We start from the raw sequence: 19,792 nt of genomic DNA, 5'->3' as shown, positions 1-19,792 counted from the left end.
ACAATTTCCGATTCTAGCTGGAGCTGGAAAGTTTCTTCTTCATGGCTTCATGGCAAGGAAAATCCTTGGCTGAGGCGGGAGCTCGGGAAAGTTTTCAGCTGATTGATTAGACTCTGCTGCTTGCAGCGAAAGCCTAGCCCCCTCGGGGATCTTCTAGACATCCTAATCGAATGAAGTTGCAAGCCCTTTGAGGTCTTCTCCATTTATTTGCTCCTCTCGCTTTTCTTTGTTTGCTCGAAATCGTTGCGATTTGCTTTGTCCTCCTCTGAGGACTGCTCTTCGCTTGTTATCTTTTGTAGCATTAGCGCTTCTTTGGAAATGGATGCGGCAATTAAAAGCCATGGGACAGTCTGCACTTTCCACTGCCACTGCCCCCATCCCGATACCAACGAGCAGGAATAGCAGCAATCGGTAATCAAATAGTTTGGCCATGGATACACCCAGCGCGGGATCTGTCCATTCTCCTTTTCTCTGGCGAATGGCTAACGGAACTATATCATTGAACTGGCAGTATCGCGAGACCGAGACCGAGTCCGCGTCCGCGTCTGATCCCCCATCCTCCATCTGAGAGCCAGTGGCAGTGCCATTAAAACGTAAGCTGATATAACGCTACATTCTACCAAATGGAATGTTTTCATCTTCCTCAGTGGCACTTTTCCATTCCCCTGCTGATGGCCCCGTGGGTGGGGTGGGTGAGCCGCCATGTTGGGGTGTAAGTGAAAGAGAAAGTAGGAAGGAGAGTGTCAAATTTCCGCTTTCAGAACGGCACTGGAGTGGCTGCAGCAGCGGGGGTGCAAACACTCTCCACTAAGCAAACAGTTGTCAATTTCTGGCAGTGCAAATATTTTTTCACATCTCGCCTTTTCGCACTCGGAGCGGCTCTCTCGTCCACACTTCTGTTGACTTCTATGCCATTCTTCAGCCGAATGCTAATAGTTGTAGTTGCACTTCTTCTGAGCATCTGCCAAGTGGCGCCGTTATTGGATCGGATCCGAGACTCGACTGCAGATATTGGCCGAGTGGGTACCCAGGCGAAAGGTGGCGACAAAAGTTGATTGTCAAATAGAAATGCAGCCAAAATCTTTGCCGAAGCCTCCGACGGCTCCAGAGGTAGGCCGCATTTTCCCTTCAAGAGTCAGTGAGCGAGGGAGAGCGAGAGGGAGCCATTCTCTGGGCGCAACGAGCTATGCAACTCTCGCATTGACAACACATGTTCAAATGTTCAAGAACAATGGCACTCAAAGGCACTCAACTGGATGTTTGTAAACGTTGCTCAGGCACAAGGACCTCTCTGCCAATGAGCACCACCACCACCACCACCACCACCACCACCACCACCACCCACAACAACAACACGAAAAGGCATCTGCCTGGGAGATAAACGCATATAAAACACAAGCTCAGCCGAGAGAGTGGCTCGAGCAACGAAACAAAAGCTCTAAAATTCAGTGCAACGCACTCGACAGATGCCCCGCCCTGCCCGTGCCCCAGCCACGCCTGCCCTGCCTTCGGGCCAGTGTGTCTCTATGTGGGCAAGTCATTTAGTGCAGCACAGCCCGCTCGGATGCGATGAGGTGCAGCAAGCAGGTCGGTCGCGTTGCAGCCCGGGGAGGCAGCAGCCTGTCAAGCTTGCTACAGCTTGTTTTTTGTTTTCTGTGAGATTGTGCGATATCCGGCTTGTGAAGGATGTTTGCTCTGCTGCTTCTGCCACTGACACTGCCACCGCCACTGCTTTGGCACGACCCTACTCCTTGTGCGACTAGTGCATGTTAAGTTGCGATTATAGGCTGTTAGTGTTTCTGGCGCAGGCGATGACGAGGATGAGAATGAGGATGAGGCCCGCCTAACCGATGATTGAGCAGCAGGAGGCAGCTACTGTTCCAGCCCTCGCTGCTGCTGCGGCTGTTGCGGCTGCTGCTGCTCTTGCCACAGACAGCAAGCAGATTTGCATTCTCAAGTGGACCACTGAGGGGCTGACAGAATGTTTGTTCCTGCTGCAGCTTCACAAATGTGGATCAAGTGTGACTGACAAAAGACCCATCAGAGCTCCCACCGAATGTCATGTGTAGGACATATGTTCTCCCTGTCAGTGGGTTGGGGCTGCCAAACCAAATCCAAATTAGCATGCTTCAAAATTCTGATTGCTGCTGCCGCTGCTGCTGCTGCTGAATGCTTATCCAACTCCTGTTGCTGCAATTCATAACGAACTAATTAGGGGCTTAAAAAGTCATCCCCTATCCACACACCGTATTCGGACGATTATGGTTATTTGTTTGTATGAGCGTGTGGGGTACCATCCTTTGCAATTCATTTAGTAATCGCATTTGGCATTCGAGGTGAATTGTCGATTCGAATTTCAATTTATTTGCCTCGTGCCAGTTCATTGTTAATTTCTCAATTTCATTTAGCCCGCTGTGGTCTGTTCTACTGTCAACATAATCGCATTGAGTTGCCATTAGTGTGTGACATTAATTAAATTAATCGCCAGCAACAGCAGCAACAGCAGCAGCAGCAGCAGCAAAAAGAGTACGAGTATCAAGCTAACGATTGTGGGAAATGCGTTCATGATACAAGCAGAAAATCGAAAATCCAATTAGAGCCAGTCCATCGCTCAGTCAGTCAGACGCTCGGTTAGACAGTTGTCAAAGCCACCGATGAGCCGAGGGTCCAGTCCATCTCCTCAGATCGCAGAACAGGCCAACACTTAGCGGAGGAGCCCGCCGCTTCAGAGGACTATTTCCCAATCAAATCATAATAAATAATAGTAAATTAGCCACTATTTGATTTGATGCGCCCTCGAGGCAGTGATTTATGTACTTTCCAGGCGGCTCCTTGGAATTATTGCCCAACCTTGAGAGTTGAAGTATTGGCCATAATTTCACGGGCAATTTGCCTTCAGCTCCCTTCTCAAACGAAGTCAATTGCGCGTGTGTATCGCTCTCTATTTTTCTATATGTACTGCTATGTGTGTGATGTAATTGGATTTAGGTTTGTGGATTAGACTGGGTAACAATCTCGCACTCAACGCCACAAAGCCACCACCGGAGTGGGGTGACAGCGACAGCGACTGGGCTGTGGATGTGGATGTGGATGTCTGTCAGTTGATTTCAACACGTTTTCCCCACCAGTCAAGGCTCTTGGCCCTGTCCCATTGGCCCACCTCTGCCCCACAGCTGGATAATATGGAAATGAACTTTTGCGACATGTGTGCGGTTTCATTCAATTATGTGTAGCAAGTGCATTCATAGTTTATGAGTCATTTATACATGAGATGCTTCAGAACTTCATTTCTGTTTCTGGCTCTCTCGGAGTCTCTCAATCAATAAGCACTGATGCATATGGAGATAGTAAACGGCCAGGTTGTATGTGTGAGGGGAGAGGAAATCAGTTTGGTTTTCTCCGTCCTGGGCATTGATTATTTAAGCCATCTCGGCTGAGTGCTGTGGGCCAATGATCTGTACCGCTTTTATGAAAGTTAAGGCCAAAATCGTATATGCAAAAGGGTAAAAGTTCTTCAAGTCAGGGCATTGCCTGAGATAACTTGAAGCGAAGCTATGCTTAGTAAAAAGAAGCAAAATATATAGGAAAACGACATGCAGGGCAGAGACTGGCCATGAATATTTCAAGAAATCCAAAGCAGCAGAGGAGCCCGCACAGAAGGGCTGGCGTGCTGGGGGCTGAGAAAAGCAAAGAGAGGAACGCTGGAAAGGAGTATGCTCAGCTCTGCTTAAGCGCAAACAAATCATACGGCACTCTTGCCGCCACAGACAATTGAAAGTGTGTGGGAGTGCTGGCAGAAAGGGGCAGGGGGTAGATGCCACAAAGTGCACTCGACCATCAAGAAATGAAAATACTATTTAAGCCATTTTATCAACATAATCGTAAATCATTTTGCACTTTTCGCATAAAAGTCGTTGTCGTTGTCGTTGTCATTGTAGTTGTCATTCTCGTTCTCGTTGTTGTTGTAAAACATTGGCTCTTGGTCCTGCTTTTCCTGTCGCCACAGCCGGCAACAACAGACCAATTGTCTAGTGCATATAATTTGTTATTGGATTTCTGTTCAGTGTTCTTCCACAGCTGCTCCCCCGTCTCCGGAGTTCGGTGTTGATTTTGCTGGATTTTCCCCATTGTTCCTCTGTGTGCATGTATTTTTAGCTCATCGCTACCCGCTCCGCACTTGGCAGCGCAGTTTTCCTCCTTTTGTCATACATTTTACGCTCCAGAGGACAGAGGACTGGAAGACCACATCATTATAGATATATGTATGTATTTGTGCGTGTGTGTGTGTGTGGCAGGACTCTCACGCACACACTCGGACCCCAGCACGGACACACGTTGCTGGGCACCCATTTATGGCCTGCCTAAGTGGAAATGGAAGCAGTTCGTGCCTGTGCTTTTGCCTGTGTCTGTGCCTGGACCCAAACGCCCACGCCTTTGCTCTCTGTATTTTGCCGCTTACTAACAATATGTGTTGAGCTGGCAGCTTATCTATGGCAGCACAGCGTCTGGAATAACACTGAAATATTTGTCTGGCGCTCGCAAATGGACGCACGAAAAGCTGCCCAAATTCCCATACATATGTTTATGGGATAGTTTTCCTTTTCGGCTTTTCCAACTCACAAACACGTGGCCAGGACCAAAAATCATCCAATTAAAATTCCATGCCAATGCGTTGGCCACACGAATCGTTTATGGATGGAAAATGGAAAATGCAAAATGAAAAGCAGGGATAAAGTGGAAGTGGAAGAGGAAAAGGCAGAGGCAAAAGACTGAAAGCGTGAACAGTGTTTTCTTTGTAAATATTTTTGCTAACACCAGCTGCCGTCCCCACCCCTTCTACCGCTCCACCCGCTCCCATGGTATGTGTAAACTGTTTGCGTTCACAGGCAAATGAGCAGCACAGTTAAAGTGAAATGGAACGATAACTATGCCAGTCACGTAAAGCAGGCCCCCGAAAGCAGTCCCCTAGTAATCGATATGGGAGCGATAATTATTGCAATTCAATGGGTGTGTTCAGTAGATGGTTTTCCTCCCAGAGGAGGCAATACAGTAACAAATCTCTACAAAGAGCTACTGCAACAGAAGTCCGCTTTAATTGCTTGTCAAGCAGTTCTTACAAGCCATATCCGAAGACATCACAAGGCACAAACAGATTCATTTTCATCTGATGCACCGTAATCGAATACGACAGCTCTTTGCTATTATCTGTCTTCCATATAGCACTTCTCGACTCTCATGCCAGCCAGGAGCTGTTTTCATTGGATTAATGTGGAATCGATAGCTTTTTCGCTCTCAATTTTCAACAAGGAACGGGCTTTGTATCTCTGTTCAATTATGCGTTTCGGCTTGTGGAATCCCTTTCAGCGGTGGCCTAATTTTGCCCTGTCTCTGATGTGGCGTGAAGAGGCAGAGGCTCAGACCAAAAAATATATAAAGTCAAATTACCGCAGCTGTCTGTGGCACATTTCTTAAGCAGGAAGATGCACAAGGAGAGCGGATGGGGACGAGCAACTATTTCCTTTTTCCGTAATAAGCGATTTTCCGCTCGTTTTCTATTAAAGGCATTTTCGCATTGCTGCGAATGGCCATAAGATGGTAGACCCCAAGGCGATTTCTGTGGCTTAAATGCGACACGCCCACACCCAGTCCCACACGCTGTCCCACACCCACACCCACTCAGTGGAACACCCATTGAAAGTGCTCTATGTGCGGTAGGTAAAACCTGCAAATGTATAAAAGAAAACGCCACGTTCTGCGCCTTGTGGCTCAATGTGCTGCAAAAACTTTCGGCCTTGTACCAGTTGCACTTACTGGCACATACTCACTCGCTACTCCGCCCACGGCCGCCACAGTATTTATTGTATTTTCCAACATATTTTCATGTGCCTGGCAATGGGAAAAGGAAAGGCCGAAGCCGAATTCGGATTCAGAGTGAGAATTGGAATGGGATAAGAACGAGCTAGATCTGCGCTGGGAATTGGGCTGGCTCTGGCCACACGGCGGCAGTAAAGCTCTCCCATTGCGGACCATGTAACGAGGCTTTAATTGAAACCTAGCTACGTGCATGGAAGTTTTCGGCATAGGAGGAGCCGTGCAGCGGAGTAATTCGAAGGAATTCAACCGAATCAGTATATCACTGTGTATCTGCATTCAAGGGGGTTTCGCAATCAAGGTGTCGCGACGACGGCGCCCGGCATGCAGATGCAAAGATTAAATGGCATTCTTGCTGCTCATCCTGCCCCCCTCACCACCCCACCGCCCAGTACCCAGACGTTTCTGGCACCGCCCAATCGCAACCAGGGCTGCCTGCATTGATTTATTGCAAATTGATGGTGTCAGTGAATTGGCTGTCGCGTTTTTCATTTGGACGAGCGATCAATGCAAATTCGCTCCTCGATGCACATCACGTGGCATCGTTTTCCACTTATGTACCCAAGAGGGGAAGTGGCAGCTGGGAAGGCCTGAGAGGTATTGGCAATGGTAATGGCCGTAAAAGGGGCGATATCTGTTTTGCCTTTAAATCAAGGAGCGGAGAGAACGGACAAGAAAACTGCTTAAAAGTGCAGGAAGCGCTGAAGCAGTGCAAAGTGAGTGTCGTACGGTATGAAGCAGTGGCAGAAGAAGGCAGTAAATCAATCATAGCACATACACACACACACATATACCATATTCCATTTTCCATATTCAGTGCACCCATAAGTTATGGGATATGCCTTCCCTCGTGTCTCATCAACACAACTCGAGGCGCACCCGCGATTCCTCATTGATTTCACTGCACACAGACATTTTTTTTGGGAGTTGCTGCTCCTTGGCACATTTCAAATGTTACAAATGAGCGTGCGGCACACGCTCCCGTTGCCAGCAGCCATGTGCAAGCACAGGACACATGTTGCGACTGCAGCTGGCGCCCCGCCCCCTAATAATATATGCAGAGAACTAACGACGCCAGTACGAGTAATAAAAATTCATGAGACTGTGGCCGGCAAGAATTGCGGCTGCGATAAGGCGCCAGAGAGTGGCTCCGGGTGTGGGTGTGGCAGTGCTTAATGTGCGAATGCATACGAAAACGTTTCGACATGGCAGGGCCCGTCCTGAGGTCACAGCCTTTGTGAAATGCACAGGCGCCAGAGCTAATTGCCACCACACGGCGTATGCGTGATTTGCCCGAATTCGCCTCAAAGTATGCAATTGTTATTGACCACAGACATGGACCGCACCGCCATGCCCACGGCCCCACCAGAGACCTGAGGGAAAATGCGAAAACAAAGAAATAAAAGAAAAAGTTCAAATGCACAAAGTTCGGTGTTCGGGGCTCAGACCACAAGAATGGTAGCGAGAGAAAAAGTTTAAAATTCAAACAGCAAACTGAAACTCACACGGAGACCCCGCTTTGGAGCCCCGCATCAGCGCCTGCCACCGACTGCCACCGATTCCGACACAGAGGCCGCTCCGAAACAGAGAGAAAACACAGTGATAATTAAACTTTCGACAACGGCAGAGCTCCAGCAGAGCTCCGGCCAGACTGAGGCACTCCTGGCGTATCACTTGCTCCCGCCAGCTGATGGCTTTCGTTTGTCATTACTCAACTATTTTACTGACACCCGTAACACTTGTCGTGGGCGGCCAGCAACAGTCAACATGCACTATCCCAAAAAACATAGGGAAACAAGAACGGAGGCTGGCACCTCCTGGGCACCGAAGCCTTATATACTCTAACAGATCGATCGATTCTGTGGCGCAAAGAGTGCTCTTAGTATCCATCCAATTTGGCAGAAGTTAATTACAGGCTAAATAGTAGTAGGTTGTAGGAGTAAGAGGCATGGTCTGTGCATAGCTTCTTATACTGAGGCACTCCGCTTTTGATCCTGCTGAAGAATACTTATACCCTCTTTGGTTTTCGAACACCTGATCAAAACTTTAATAACCACAGAAAGAGCATCCAAACAACCCACAATAAAAGGGCCAGGGAATGAGAAGTAAACTTGTAACAACATCCTTATGCGATAACAAGCACGTTGGCTGGCAGTTTGGTCGGAGGGCGGTGGGCGGTGTGCGGAGGGCGGTGGTTAAAGGCGTGGGGGCGCTGGCAACAATGGAAGCGAAACTTATTTGCATAAATAAAAATTGAAAGAGCGGAAAATAAAGGCAAAAAGAGAGCCGAAAGGGGAACCGAACAGCACTGGGAACAGAACTAAGTGTAAGGCAAAATAAAAGACAAGTGCCGAGCAAATACTGCAAAAGTTCTTCCTTTGAGGGCAGAATGCAGCTCAGCAAAGCAAACACAACTGAATGAGAGACAGAGACAGAGACAGAGACGGAGAAAGAGATAACTACAGAAAGAGACGGATAGCGATGGGGAAAAAAGAGACGGGTATAGATTATGCGCCTTGTAAACGTTATTATTTTCTTGGTCTTATTTTCGTTTTTTTTTTTTTAATCTTTCTTCTTCAGTTGCGGCAAAAGTTTTGCTTATTGAATATGCAGAGGCCAAATGAAATTATGGAATTTATTTGGACAACTATTTTTTCGCTTCTCGGATCAACTTTGGCCACAATGTTTTGGTCCAGCGTGCCCAAGTTGGTCCCCTATCAGGGAGCAGTGGCCGGTACCGATACCGAGGCGCACCGCACTCATTAAATATACAACAAAGGGGAATGTCAACGTGGAAATTAATTAACTCAACTGCGTAGAGTCGACTCTCCGACTCAGACTACGAAAGCCAGAAATAGGCTCATATTTCAATCAAAACTGCGACAGCTGCAAGCCGGCGGCATAAGCTCGAACATCATTTTGGCAACGCTCCATCAACGGTCTGAGTCCCCCTCGTTGTGGCACGGCTCATCAATATTTACAGGCGGCCAGCCTCGAATTTGTCACCGTGGCGGGGCCAAAAGGAGGCGTTGTGAGGGAACGCGGGGACACGCGGCGCGACCGAGCCGGAAAGTTAATTGCTAAATGACAAAATTAATGCAGAAGCAGTCGAAAAAAGCCACAAGAACAGCAGCTCGGCCACAGGCCACACTCACTCGCAAACAGGAACAATTGACAGTTCAGGGCTAACGGAGGCAGCTTAACCTCAAGATTAATGTTCGGCAATTAAACGTTTAAGTGTTGATTAATGTGACTCTGGGCCAGGGCTGGAGGAGGGCGGTCCATAGCTGGGCACTCTGCCAGCCGGTCTGTCAATCTCGAGGAGAGGAAAAGCGAGAGTTCAGGCATTTTCCTGTGCCTTTTCAATTTCGCCGTTGACTTTTTTGTTCGTTTTGCCTGTGGCCCAATTCGGTTTGCGCATCGCCATAAATTCCTTGAGTAGGTACTGCAACAACTCAAACTCAAACGGCAAAGACATTCGCATTTATCATCTTTACGGGTTAACTGCCAAAAATCCTTTGAGGCGCCCCCAAGGGGCGTGGGAGCCCAGCCACAGCGGAACGGCTCCATGCCCGCCAAATCCGCAAAGTCAAACAATGTTGTATGCTTTACTAGTTTTGCTTTTCCATTTCATCTTTTCCCAATGCTCCTCCTAGTAGTAGTAGACTGCTTTTCATCTATACTTTTCCTTTTCCTTTTCCTTCTTTGTTTTTTTTTATATCTGCGCTGCGTTTATCTTGCTGAAACCCGGTGAGCAGAACATGAAGCATAAACTATAAATGTCAGATAAACAGCCATCACTTTGAGGGATTGCTTTAAGTGGGTGAGCGCATTCCAAAGCCATTAGTTGAGGCCTGAGTGAGGTCACGGAATCTGGGTCAAAGCATAACTCAACTCGAATCAACTCCACTCAACGGATTGCAATATGGAATCCACTTAGTAAAGCACACCATACTGATTTACGATATTTCTATATAAAGAGGAGAAAAGCAGAGAATATTTTTCTGAGTAAACACTGCCATTTCAGTATTAAATAAGTCTTGTAATCTTTACACCCAATTCTTGGGAACTCTCTCTGCCAATCCATTGGAATGGAAAGCCTCGCTTAGCAAAACTTTGACCACAAATGCCTACTCGTATTTCTTGTATCGTATTTCCAGAGTAGTGCTCCACAAATATTTGTACAATACAGTCGGTGCTCTTTACTTTTCGATTCTTTCAGTGTCCGTTGCCTTGGAATATGCCCTGTACAATTTAGTCCCCACTTTGACAAGCTCTTGGCACATCCAATTGTCGACTGGCAATAAAATATTCAAGATACAAGCATATCAAGTTACGATTTGTCTGTCCCTGCACTTTTTCTACCAATTTCGCAAATTTCCATCAACTTGGCTCCTGCTGACAGGCGAATATTTCTTTTGCAGCCAAGAGAGCCAAGACTGGGACCGAAGAAGCGCGGCTGGGCTGATGGGGGAAAGACAATGGAAAGTTCTCGTGGCTGGCAAAACAAATGACTAGAAGAGATTACAGCAGCATTTCTGCTGATTTTCAAATGAAATTTTAATGAACGCCACACACAAAAACACACATGCAAAGGGAAAACCCATGGCGTGTGCCAACAATCAGAGAGAGCGAGAGAGGGAAAGAGAAAGGCAGAGAGAAGAAAAGTGTTTTTTGCCAGTCGTACTCCGTGTGGCATGCGTCAACGAAATTTGAAATCTCCAAACAGCACAGATCTGTCTGTCTTTCTCACCCAAACGACCATAAAGGCATCATCCCGCCCTTCGTCCTGCCTGTCCTTTTGGCGCTCGTGGCCTCACTGCCCGGATTTCACTAAAATATTTATCAGAGGAAACAATAGGGGAGCAAGAAAACCCTTACCCTCTCCCGACCCCGCGACGTCAGCGAAATGCAAAACTGCAGAACATTTTCATATCGTGTTCATTCACAAAATTAGTTGAAGCATACATCCTTCTGATAACAACATAATGACAATGACTGAGGCTGATTAATTGATACCAAAATTTGCAAATGAATTTCAATTGTTCAGTCGTACGACTCGTGGTCGTGGTGATGGAACAGGTAGAAAAGATGGCAATTAAAAGGAGGCGGCGTTTGAGCCAGATTCAGCCATTATGTGGCGCCGTTGATGTCTTTAATTAAATTCGCCTTTAGCCGCAAATCCTTTTATGCCCGCGCCATTTTACTTGGGCTTCCTTTGGCATTTGACTTTCCCTCTCTGTCTCTCTCTCTTCTTCTCACTTTGGGTGTGGGTGTGGGTGTGGGTGTGGGTGTGGGCATGGGAACCCAAGGATGCAACCGCAACTGGCCTCAGCAGAAACCCCAACCTCAGACCCAGTCTCAGACTCAGCTCCAGGCCCCGGCGGCATCTTGTGATTTATTATTAAACATGAATATGAATTCCAGGAGATGCTCGTTCTAGGCGGTACGGTATGGAATTTAAGAGAATGAAGTGAAATGAAATAGAAGGCAGAAAAAATAGCAGGAAAGACCTGTTGGCATTTTTATGCCCACATTTTTATGATTAATTAAAATTTATGCTCGAGCAAATTATGTAGAGCCAGATACGGGTATTCCTATACGGGTATCCCTATTCAGCGAGCGACCATCAATCCATCTGGCCTTGGGACCGTCAAGTTGTGTGATTAAGATTAAGATGATTGTCATAAAGAAAAAACCCAATTTGGACAACTAATTGAAGGCACTCGAGGGGCAAACTGCGCGGAAAACTATGCCGAATGCGAAGGTGGCAAAAAAGTAAGCGCATTTCATATTTATTAAAGCAATAAAATAAAGGAGAGCCCGGACAAGGCCCGAACCCTGAGAGTTGTGGCTCAGATAACGTGTCTGGGACAGAGTCAGAGTCGCAGAGAAATATCACTGTGTCACCCACACACGCACCCACACACGCACACGCAAAGGCACACGCATTCCGAAAAACACGCACACATTCATAAATTCAGGGAGCTTAACCCATTGTTGCTTTGCTCGTGGTTGTGGTTAACGTGCAAATTTGTTGCTTCCTCTTGGCTCTTAGCCTGCCGGTCCTACAATTGGCCATGGCCATTGCCTACGCCTACGTCTACGGCTTTGGGGGTCTGAGGTCTGAGGGGGTGCGGGACTGGGTCCGGGTCCCTCGACAAGGATTTTGGGCGAATAAGCAAGAAGGGCACGGCAATAAATTTAAAATTAACCCTTTAGGAGCATAGCTTGTGACCTTAACCCACACACAGAGGGGTTGGTAGTGCCGTTGCCCATCCAAGCAAGGCTTCTCAAGTTGGCAATGGATATTCCTCTTCGGCTGGGCAAATTAATCGCATTACCAGGTGGTCTTTGGAAAATCTTTTCCCCTCTCCCGCACATTATCCCTTTTCGTACATACATTTAAATCTCGTGAAATAATCCCTTTTCGTTTGATTAATTAATTGAATGAGTCTTGACGCCAGTGAAAAGGAATAATAGTAATTCCGAGTATATTGGATTGAGAAATAACTGCGATGCAACTGCGCTGCTCCGCCTGCAGCCATGCCCCTTCAGAGTGAGTTGTCAATGCAACACGCCGAACAACAATAAATAAAATGGAAAACATGACTGGGCCCGAGGCTCCACTTGGGCCAAAAAAGAGCGAAAGCCAAACGTAAGAGAAAGAGACGTAAGCGAACAGCGCCAAAAGGCATGCTGTGGACGGACAGGCTGGCAGGATGGCAGGATGTCAGGAAGGAGAAGCTGGTTCAAGTGGCTCCCGACTCAGTCAAGACAATTCAAGAAATGCTTTTAAAAGGAAATCAGAAAAGGAATTTCGCTTATGGGCAACTGATTGTGCCTTCGAAATGGGCAGAAACTTGAACAGATCCGGGGGCCCAGGGGAAGAGAAGCAGGAGGAGCAACGGCGAACGAGTTTTTTTCTTTGATTATTCCTTTTTTGGCTGCCACACTTAGAAAATTGAATTGTTTTAGATTTTCCTCCGTTTTCGTACTCTCTCTTCGCTCTCCTCGTTTATTTCTGCCATCCGACGCGAATAAATCAAATTGGATTTTCTTGTGCACTTAAATCGGAATGGGAAATCGAAAGCCGACAGAAAACTTAATCAAAATCTCTTCAAGAAAAGAAAGTTCTCTAAGTAGGCTGGCAGCAAATCGTCTTTGTCATTCTCATTTGCCTTGAGTGTATCTCAACGACTACAATCTATCCGTAAAAAACACATCGTAATCGTTTAAAAATGTCGTTTATTCTAAATTTGATGGGCTCGTCCCTGATCCCGGCTGGCTCGACGCCGCAGGCGGGATCGTTGGAAGACGGTGCTCATAGACGCAGCACCAAAGAAATGGTCGGACTGAAAAGCTGCTGCTACTTCTTCGATCTGAAAATGGGCTGCAAGCTTATAGCCTTCTTCGAGGCTCTGCTTGGTCTGATGCAAATATACCAGTGCTACAATCTGATCAATCAACCGGAGGCTGTATCAATTGGGACCACAACTGAGTCCGAGTTTGTCACACGGGCGATCGAGGACGATTCCATGGATCCCCATGCGAGCCATTCGAGCAGTGGAAATCACTATTTTACCATGGCCCTAGAGACGGTAGCTGTCATGAAGTCGATTATGCTCATTATAGGAGCTAAGACTGTGAGTAACCATGACCGATTATGGATCGACTAATAGCTTTCGTGTATTATCTACAGGAGCACAAAACTTGTCTATTGCTTTGGCTTTACCTTACAGCAGTCGTGACATTCATGTACGTGCTAAATACTCTTTTCATCAATTTGGTTGTTGAGCATTTGGTCTTTGAGGCGTTGTCAGTATGTGAGTTCATCTTTACCTTGAGACCTCCCTGCTTTTGTTATTGTCTGAACACCAAGTATTTCCAGCTCTAGAGACATATTTTGGATTCGTCGTTCTGTCTTTCTACTGGGAAGTACTACGTAAACGCGACGGCAACCCCTCGGAAATCGAAGTGCTCTTTACGGCCAGCGAGGATACTTAGAGTCCCTCGCCGACAAACAAGAATTGTCCTCCCTTTGCAATCCACATACGAGTACATACATATTTTAGTTAGCTTAAAATTCCAAGCACAACATTGACACTATTTAAGCTAATTCTTAAAGTCTATAATATGGCTTTATCCAGCGTATGAATATGCGAAATAAATACAGTTCTGGCTAATACATAAAGATTTATTAATAGTCATAGTTTAATGGATAAATATAGTATATCATGCCAGGCCACTACAACCAATTTTTGAGCTAATTTTGTAAAGATGGCTACTAAAACATGCTGATAAGATTACGAGTTCATTGCACTTCCATTGGAGATCTAATACAAGTACGTATATGCGCGGTGAGCAAAGTTTTGGCGTGAAAAATTTGCATAAATCGAGCAAAATAAGTAAATCTCAAAAATTGATTGCACTGGCAAATTGGGCAGGAAGCAAAGGACTGACATGCTCTCTACTGCTCGTGATTTCTCTACGCGCATACAGAGCATCCCGGCCCATTGCACTCCATTCCGTCCTATCGGCATCATATCGGCAAAAATTTTAAACCAAATATTGAATATATCGAATTTATTCTTACTTTTGCGTACGCCGTTTTTTTTGGCGGCTCGCGCGACGCGGTTGCCGCTGTTGCCGTGGGCGTGCCGCGCTTGTTAGGGCGATTCTTTTTCAGTACGATAACGCGCATGGTGTATGGTGTGTTAGTATGTGGTATGTAAGTGGTATATATGTGTATTTATAGGGATGGGTACTTAAGTGTGGACTTGGATCTCGATAGTTGTGTTAAATGTTCTATACAATTGCGATTCTCTTGTCTCTTATTCTGTTAAGTGATTGCAGTTCGCGGTGCCGTTCACAAACGGTGTTCCACTCCACACAGCATCGGGGAGTATTGTGTTGGATGGTGTACAAGAGGTGTAGTACGATTACAAGCACAAAGGACACGAAATGGCAAAGGACAAAATGCAAAGCGAGCTGAGCCTCTAGCTCCAGATGGTTTTTTACATAGTTCTTATTGCAGTTGGTGCTACAGATAAGTCAACTACTTTAGTTCTAGGTTAGCAAAGATTATTGGCTATTTACAGTACATAGAATAGAGTTTGTTGTAGAATTGTGGCATAGATAGTATTTTCTGGCACTAAAGAATTTTTACAAGCTTGATTGATTGATTGGTTGATTGATTGGATTGGATTGGTGAAGAGTGAGCTTTCGCCGCGAATTTCGACTACCAGCTAGAGCTAGAATTTGTTTAAGTTTTAAAGCAAGCAATTAATTTTAAGAAACTCTGACAGTGTGCTACATTGATTTGATTTGATTGGATTTAATTTGATTGATTTGAGTCGAATTGAGTGGATTCGATTCGATTCGATTTGTTTTTGAGAGCGAATTCTTTGGGCGCACGGTGCGGATGCGTGATTTGTTAATAAAGCTAGATTATTTAACATAGACTCTCGACTAGTTGTGTCATTACTATTGATCAATTGGTCAATGGATGGTTACTTACGCTGAAATTGATTCAATTAAATTTTTGGGGCTATCAAAACAGAACTCGCCTCAAGAAATCACGCCTATAGAAGCCTGCCTGACTTTGCGCTCTAAAATGATGGATATATAGATATAGATTGTCTGTTGTTGGGAATTACAAAAATTGTCAATGAGGACAACGCCTTTCTGGTCAACTCTTGTTTCAATTTGTCTGGTTTTTGTGTTTTTTTGTTTGCTAACTAAAGCGAAGTCCTGGCATTCTTATCCCGTTGCAATTGGCAGCCAATCAAACCTCAGCGCGACGACCGCAACGATTGCGACTACGACTACGACGGCTATAACGACGACGACTACGGCTACGGCTACGGCTCCGTACGTGTACGTGAACGTGTACCGTTACGGCTACGGCTACGGCTACGGCTAATTTGTCGAACGGATCACTCGTACGAGCGACGTAGAAAAACTGAGACGGCGACCCTCGTATCGAATGCGTCGGAATGCAAGCACGTGACTGACTCGGAGCGAGTGCTGCACGGTACTTTTATAAACAGCAGCGGGCTCGTCCAGCAACGGTCTGGCGACGCCACGCATGCACCTGCTCTCTCGAGCTCTTTGGAGCCCTTGAACAGCTGTTTTGCACACGGACTCTGAGGTTGAGGTTAGAGTTGTTTGCGCTTGCTTGGGCTTGGGCTGGGACTTGGACTTTTCCACCCGCCCACCATCAACAACAAAATCAACTGCACATAAACAATGAGGGTTTGCTGAAGAGTTGGAATAATAGAAGGAATATCAGGGAAATCACACACAAAACGCGCTATTCAGAGTTTTTTGTTTGTCGCATCTCCGCACTGACCATACACAAGCTAATCTACCGCAGGACTAAGCGAAGTACAAAGTCAACCCAGGCTGCTTGCTCCACACAGCCAAAAAAAATGCCAAAAAGAGAGCCAGAGAGGGCCTTGGTTTGGTCACATGCGCAGCGGGTCTCAGAGTCAGCTGTTTGACCCACATACGAGCGCCAGTTCATCTGTACTTAAAAGCGTGCAAGCGCCAAGGACAAGCGTCGAGCAACAGGTTCATCAAAATGACAGTTGACAGCCTTGCCAGATCATTGAAACCGACTGTTAAACGATAGCTTTTTCCAAAGGAGCTTTCGTAAAGTTGTCAAAGGCTTTCCCAGGGAGCTTTAAAGCTTTTGTAGCTTTCGTAAACTTACATTTGACATTTGACATTTTACTACTTCAGCGTTTTAAAAAGACCGAGATGAACTAAAGGATCAGTATAGTCCCTTACATTCTGATTTTCTCCACTGTATATAGTTTTTTTTGTTCACATCTGCCCCCAGTAGATGGTGCTACTCTCAGTCTACTCACCTGAGCCCGTATGGCCGCCAAATGGATTTGCTTGGCGCGCAAGTCAAACTTCTTCATGGACAAATCCTCCTGCAGCTCGTTGACCTTGTTGTACAGCTGCCCCTCAATGCCACGCGTCTGTGTCCGATTCAGTGCATCGATGGCGTCCTGCCGCGCAAATGATGAGCAACCAATATAAACACACACATTAGCCACACATCTATCTATCTGCGGGGACGTGAAAATCGTCTTAGTGCTGGGCTCACCTGCAGCTGACGTATCTGCAATTCCAATTCTATGGCCTCACGCTTCAGTGACTCCAGGGCCGAGCGCTGCGACAGTGTGGAGTGGCGGTCAAAGACGAGCTCGTTCCGCAAGTTGGGGGTCATCTCCTGTAACACACACTCTCGCCCATTCAGCCGCATGCCGCAGACAAGTTTCTCGCATTCTACTCACATTATGGTCGCCCATCTCCTCGCCTGGCTCGCCTTGGGGTGGAGCAAAGGGCCGCCGAGGAACCTTCTGGGCCTGCGATGGCTGGGCCAGGAGGCGCACAAAGTTGGCCAGATCCTGTGGCGGCGAGACCGCACTGCACTGGTTGGTCAGGCTGATGTAGCGCTTGGCCTGGTCGCTAGCCTGGGCGCATAGTAGCGGTAACAGAAAAACATGTGATTATGACAAGTATGACAGTGGTAGACCCCAAACAACTACGACTCCCCACACGCAACTTACGCAGGAGCTTATGTGGATGTGGCCTCTGTCCGACGCTGCCCTGCGCAGCTCTAACCATTAAGCAAATTACTGTGGCAAATTGCGACCGAGGGTAATTATTATAATCGTGCACAAATTATGCCCCAGGAAACAAAAGTCGTCACAATATTTAGCCTTAATTCCAGGTGCCAGGCACAATTATCAGCACCGTCCCTAGCAACTGCATCACCAGCAGCCACCTGCTGCAGTTATAAATCACTTCACCCCCAGCTGCCCCCTCTGGCAGTCGCACTCACACTCACCTTGCTGGCAATTACATCGGCTCCCTGAAACAGCGAATCGGAAACAATGCCGGACAGGTCATTGTGTATCTCCTCCAGCTCCTGCATCAGGTGTGGCAGAGTGTCGCAGTGGTAGGCCTCAAGCATTCCATTCGTGGCATGCAGCTGCTGCACGTACGCATTGTGTGCGTCGATGTATTCGGTGAGCGAGTGCTGGCTGGGGTTCTGTCGATGGGCCATGTGGCACTGCTTGTAGTCCATCCGGCACTAAAAGGGAAAATCAAACTGGGCTGGGACACACCTCAAACAAGAATTTATGGCTAAACGGATTGCAGACAAAACGCATTACGAGGTCTTTGAAAAGGCCCAAATCTGGCAGGCAATGATTTTTCCCAGGACTAGGCGCACACAACGCCAATCTCCTAATTAGCAAAATAACCCATTCACTCACCTTTGACAGCTTCTCTTCAGTCTTTGCGATAATAGTCTCAAAAGACTCCCTGTGTGTAAATATTTTACGGCTTTGAACTTTGCGATGAAAGGACTTGTCCAACATTGGTCGCGACACCTGCAGGGTTTGGTAAGAAAATTAAGAACGTAAATTTGAACGTGAATGTGAGGATGTACAAGCCCGTGCTTTCGCTTTTTATGTATGTATGTAAACCATCGCGGAAAATTAATATAAAATGCATAAGCCAAACAGCATAAAAACATCCCACGAGCGCGAAAACAAAGCAAACAATGGGAAAAATTAACATTATTCGGCACTCCAATTACACATGTCTTTTCCCAAGGTCCCTCGGCGGGTACGCCCCCTAATTAGGCATAATTAGAGTCTGGTTTTAATGATGACCTTTGTCTGCCCAATGGTTGGCTCAACGGATCGATGCAGCATTCATATATGAATTTAGTTATCACAATATTCCATGTACCGAATAAACCAATTAGCATTTAGATGTGATTTATAATAAATTTACATATGTAAACTGAATGAACAACTAAAAGCGTTTCCTGGATCTCTCAGTGACGAATTTCAATCAATAAACGGTATTATTCCTTAAAATAAATAGGCTTGAATGCATTTCTGGTGGAGCGGCTGTGGTCTATTTTGGACCAAGGTAACTGAATATGTCACAAAGACACGATTTTGCCATTAACTCTGGAGGCTGAGTGCCCGGCATGTAGACCCTTTCCTTTCCATCCAAACAAGCACTTACCTGTCGGGAGAGGACACTGGCCACATCGTTGCAGGCCTGCGAATCGGTCTCGGCCTCCTGCAGGAATGATTCCCATGCCTGAAATATGGCCAAGTGGCAGGCGGGTCTGCACCCCACTCCTCGGTTGCCATCAAAATAATTGGACAATTTTTGAGCCAAACTTACCTTTCTTTGCGCAGCTCAACATTCTTTTTGCGATAATTGGACACTAAAGTTTGTAGGGCAGTTGCGTGTTCCTCATACAGTTGGGAAAGCGTTTCGGTGAAATCGGATACTGCAATGAAAAATAATATAGTTTTATTCAATTTCAGGCATTCCTCAGCACTAGGTTAAATTTTCTGAAAGCCGTGCCGGGAAGCATTCCAAACATTTTAGCTGAAATCGACATGCTTTATGGCCCGGAAACAAAAAAAAAATGCATTAGAGATGAAAAGCAGTAAAAGAGGGGGCTCGGAAGGAAAGGGGGTCTTCCTCCTGAACGACGGCTCAAAACGTTTGCCCTGAGATGTGAGAACTGCTTCACCTCGCATTTCCAGCTAAGCACTTCCTGTGGTGGTGGTGGAGTCTGCCAAGGAAAGCTTATAAGGTGGGAAAATGCCAGAGCAAGACTCTCCATAAAGGTTGGATAATCCATCATATTTACGATTGCTCCTGTATAAATATGTCATTCCACTCAGACTTGCCTTTTAACTCCTCAACTTGTCAGTTTACTGGCCAAGCGTTTTTGTTGACTTTCGATACATGATTCGTCCCTTGGGCAACAGGCTGTCGGGGAAATTTGGAATTTCTCATCAAATATGAGAATCTTAACTACGCTTTAATCAATATTTTCTTTTCTACCCGAATGCTTGACTTTGAA

General features: G+C 46.4%; 2 protein-coding genes and 1 long non-coding RNA gene across 4 annotated transcripts in view; 2 read left to right on the top strand and 1 right to left on the bottom strand.

The window, feature by feature from the left end:
• Window positions 1–19,792, bottom strand: part of Stacl (SH3 and cysteine-rich domain-containing protein) — a 49,228-nt gene that overhangs the window by 28,513 nt on the left and 923 nt on the right. Inside the window, 7 exon segments of the mRNA XM_033377329.1 lie at window positions 16,746–16,892; window positions 16,991–17,116; window positions 17,181–17,360; window positions 17,738–17,983; window positions 18,168–18,284; window positions 18,934–19,039; window positions 19,099–19,207. Coding sequence (XP_033233220.1) covers window positions 16,746–16,892; window positions 16,991–17,116; window positions 17,181–17,360; window positions 17,738–17,983; window positions 18,168–18,284; window positions 18,934–19,039; window positions 19,099–19,207 — 1,031 coding nt within the window.
• On the top strand, window positions 13,037–14,067 carry LOC26533367 (uncharacterized). 2 transcript variants are annotated; one of them, XM_033377332.1, is made up of 3 exons: window positions 13,037–13,517; window positions 13,574–13,697; window positions 13,754–14,067. In XM_033377332.1, the coding sequence occupies exons 1-3, from the start codon at window positions 13,113–13,115 to the stop codon at window positions 13,876–13,878; spliced, it is 654 nt and encodes a 217-aa protein (XP_033233223.1). In that variant the 5' UTR covers window positions 13,037–13,112; the 3' UTR covers window positions 13,879–14,067. The 2 variants fall into 2 exon arrangements, with proteins under 2 accessions (XP_033233223.1, XP_015040237.2); XM_015184751.2 differs by having other exon boundaries at window positions 13,038–13,517; window positions 13,763–14,067.
• Window positions 17,360–18,648, top strand: LOC117183500 (uncharacterized). The gene is made up of 3 exons (XR_004468589.1): window positions 17,360–17,547; window positions 17,609–18,370; window positions 18,439–18,648. It is a non-coding gene; the product is annotated as an uncharacterized lncRNA (long non-coding RNA).

Source organism: Drosophila pseudoobscura, chromosome 3, assembly GCF_009870125.1.
Source record: "Drosophila pseudoobscura strain MV-25-SWS-2005 chromosome 3, UCI_Dpse_MV25, whole genome shotgun sequence".
Taxonomy (NCBI): Eukaryota; Metazoa; Arthropoda; class Insecta; order Diptera; family Drosophilidae; genus Drosophila; species Drosophila pseudoobscura.
The sequence above is the reverse complement of the archived record's forward strand: the minus strand, read 5'-3'. Positions and strand labels throughout refer to the sequence as shown.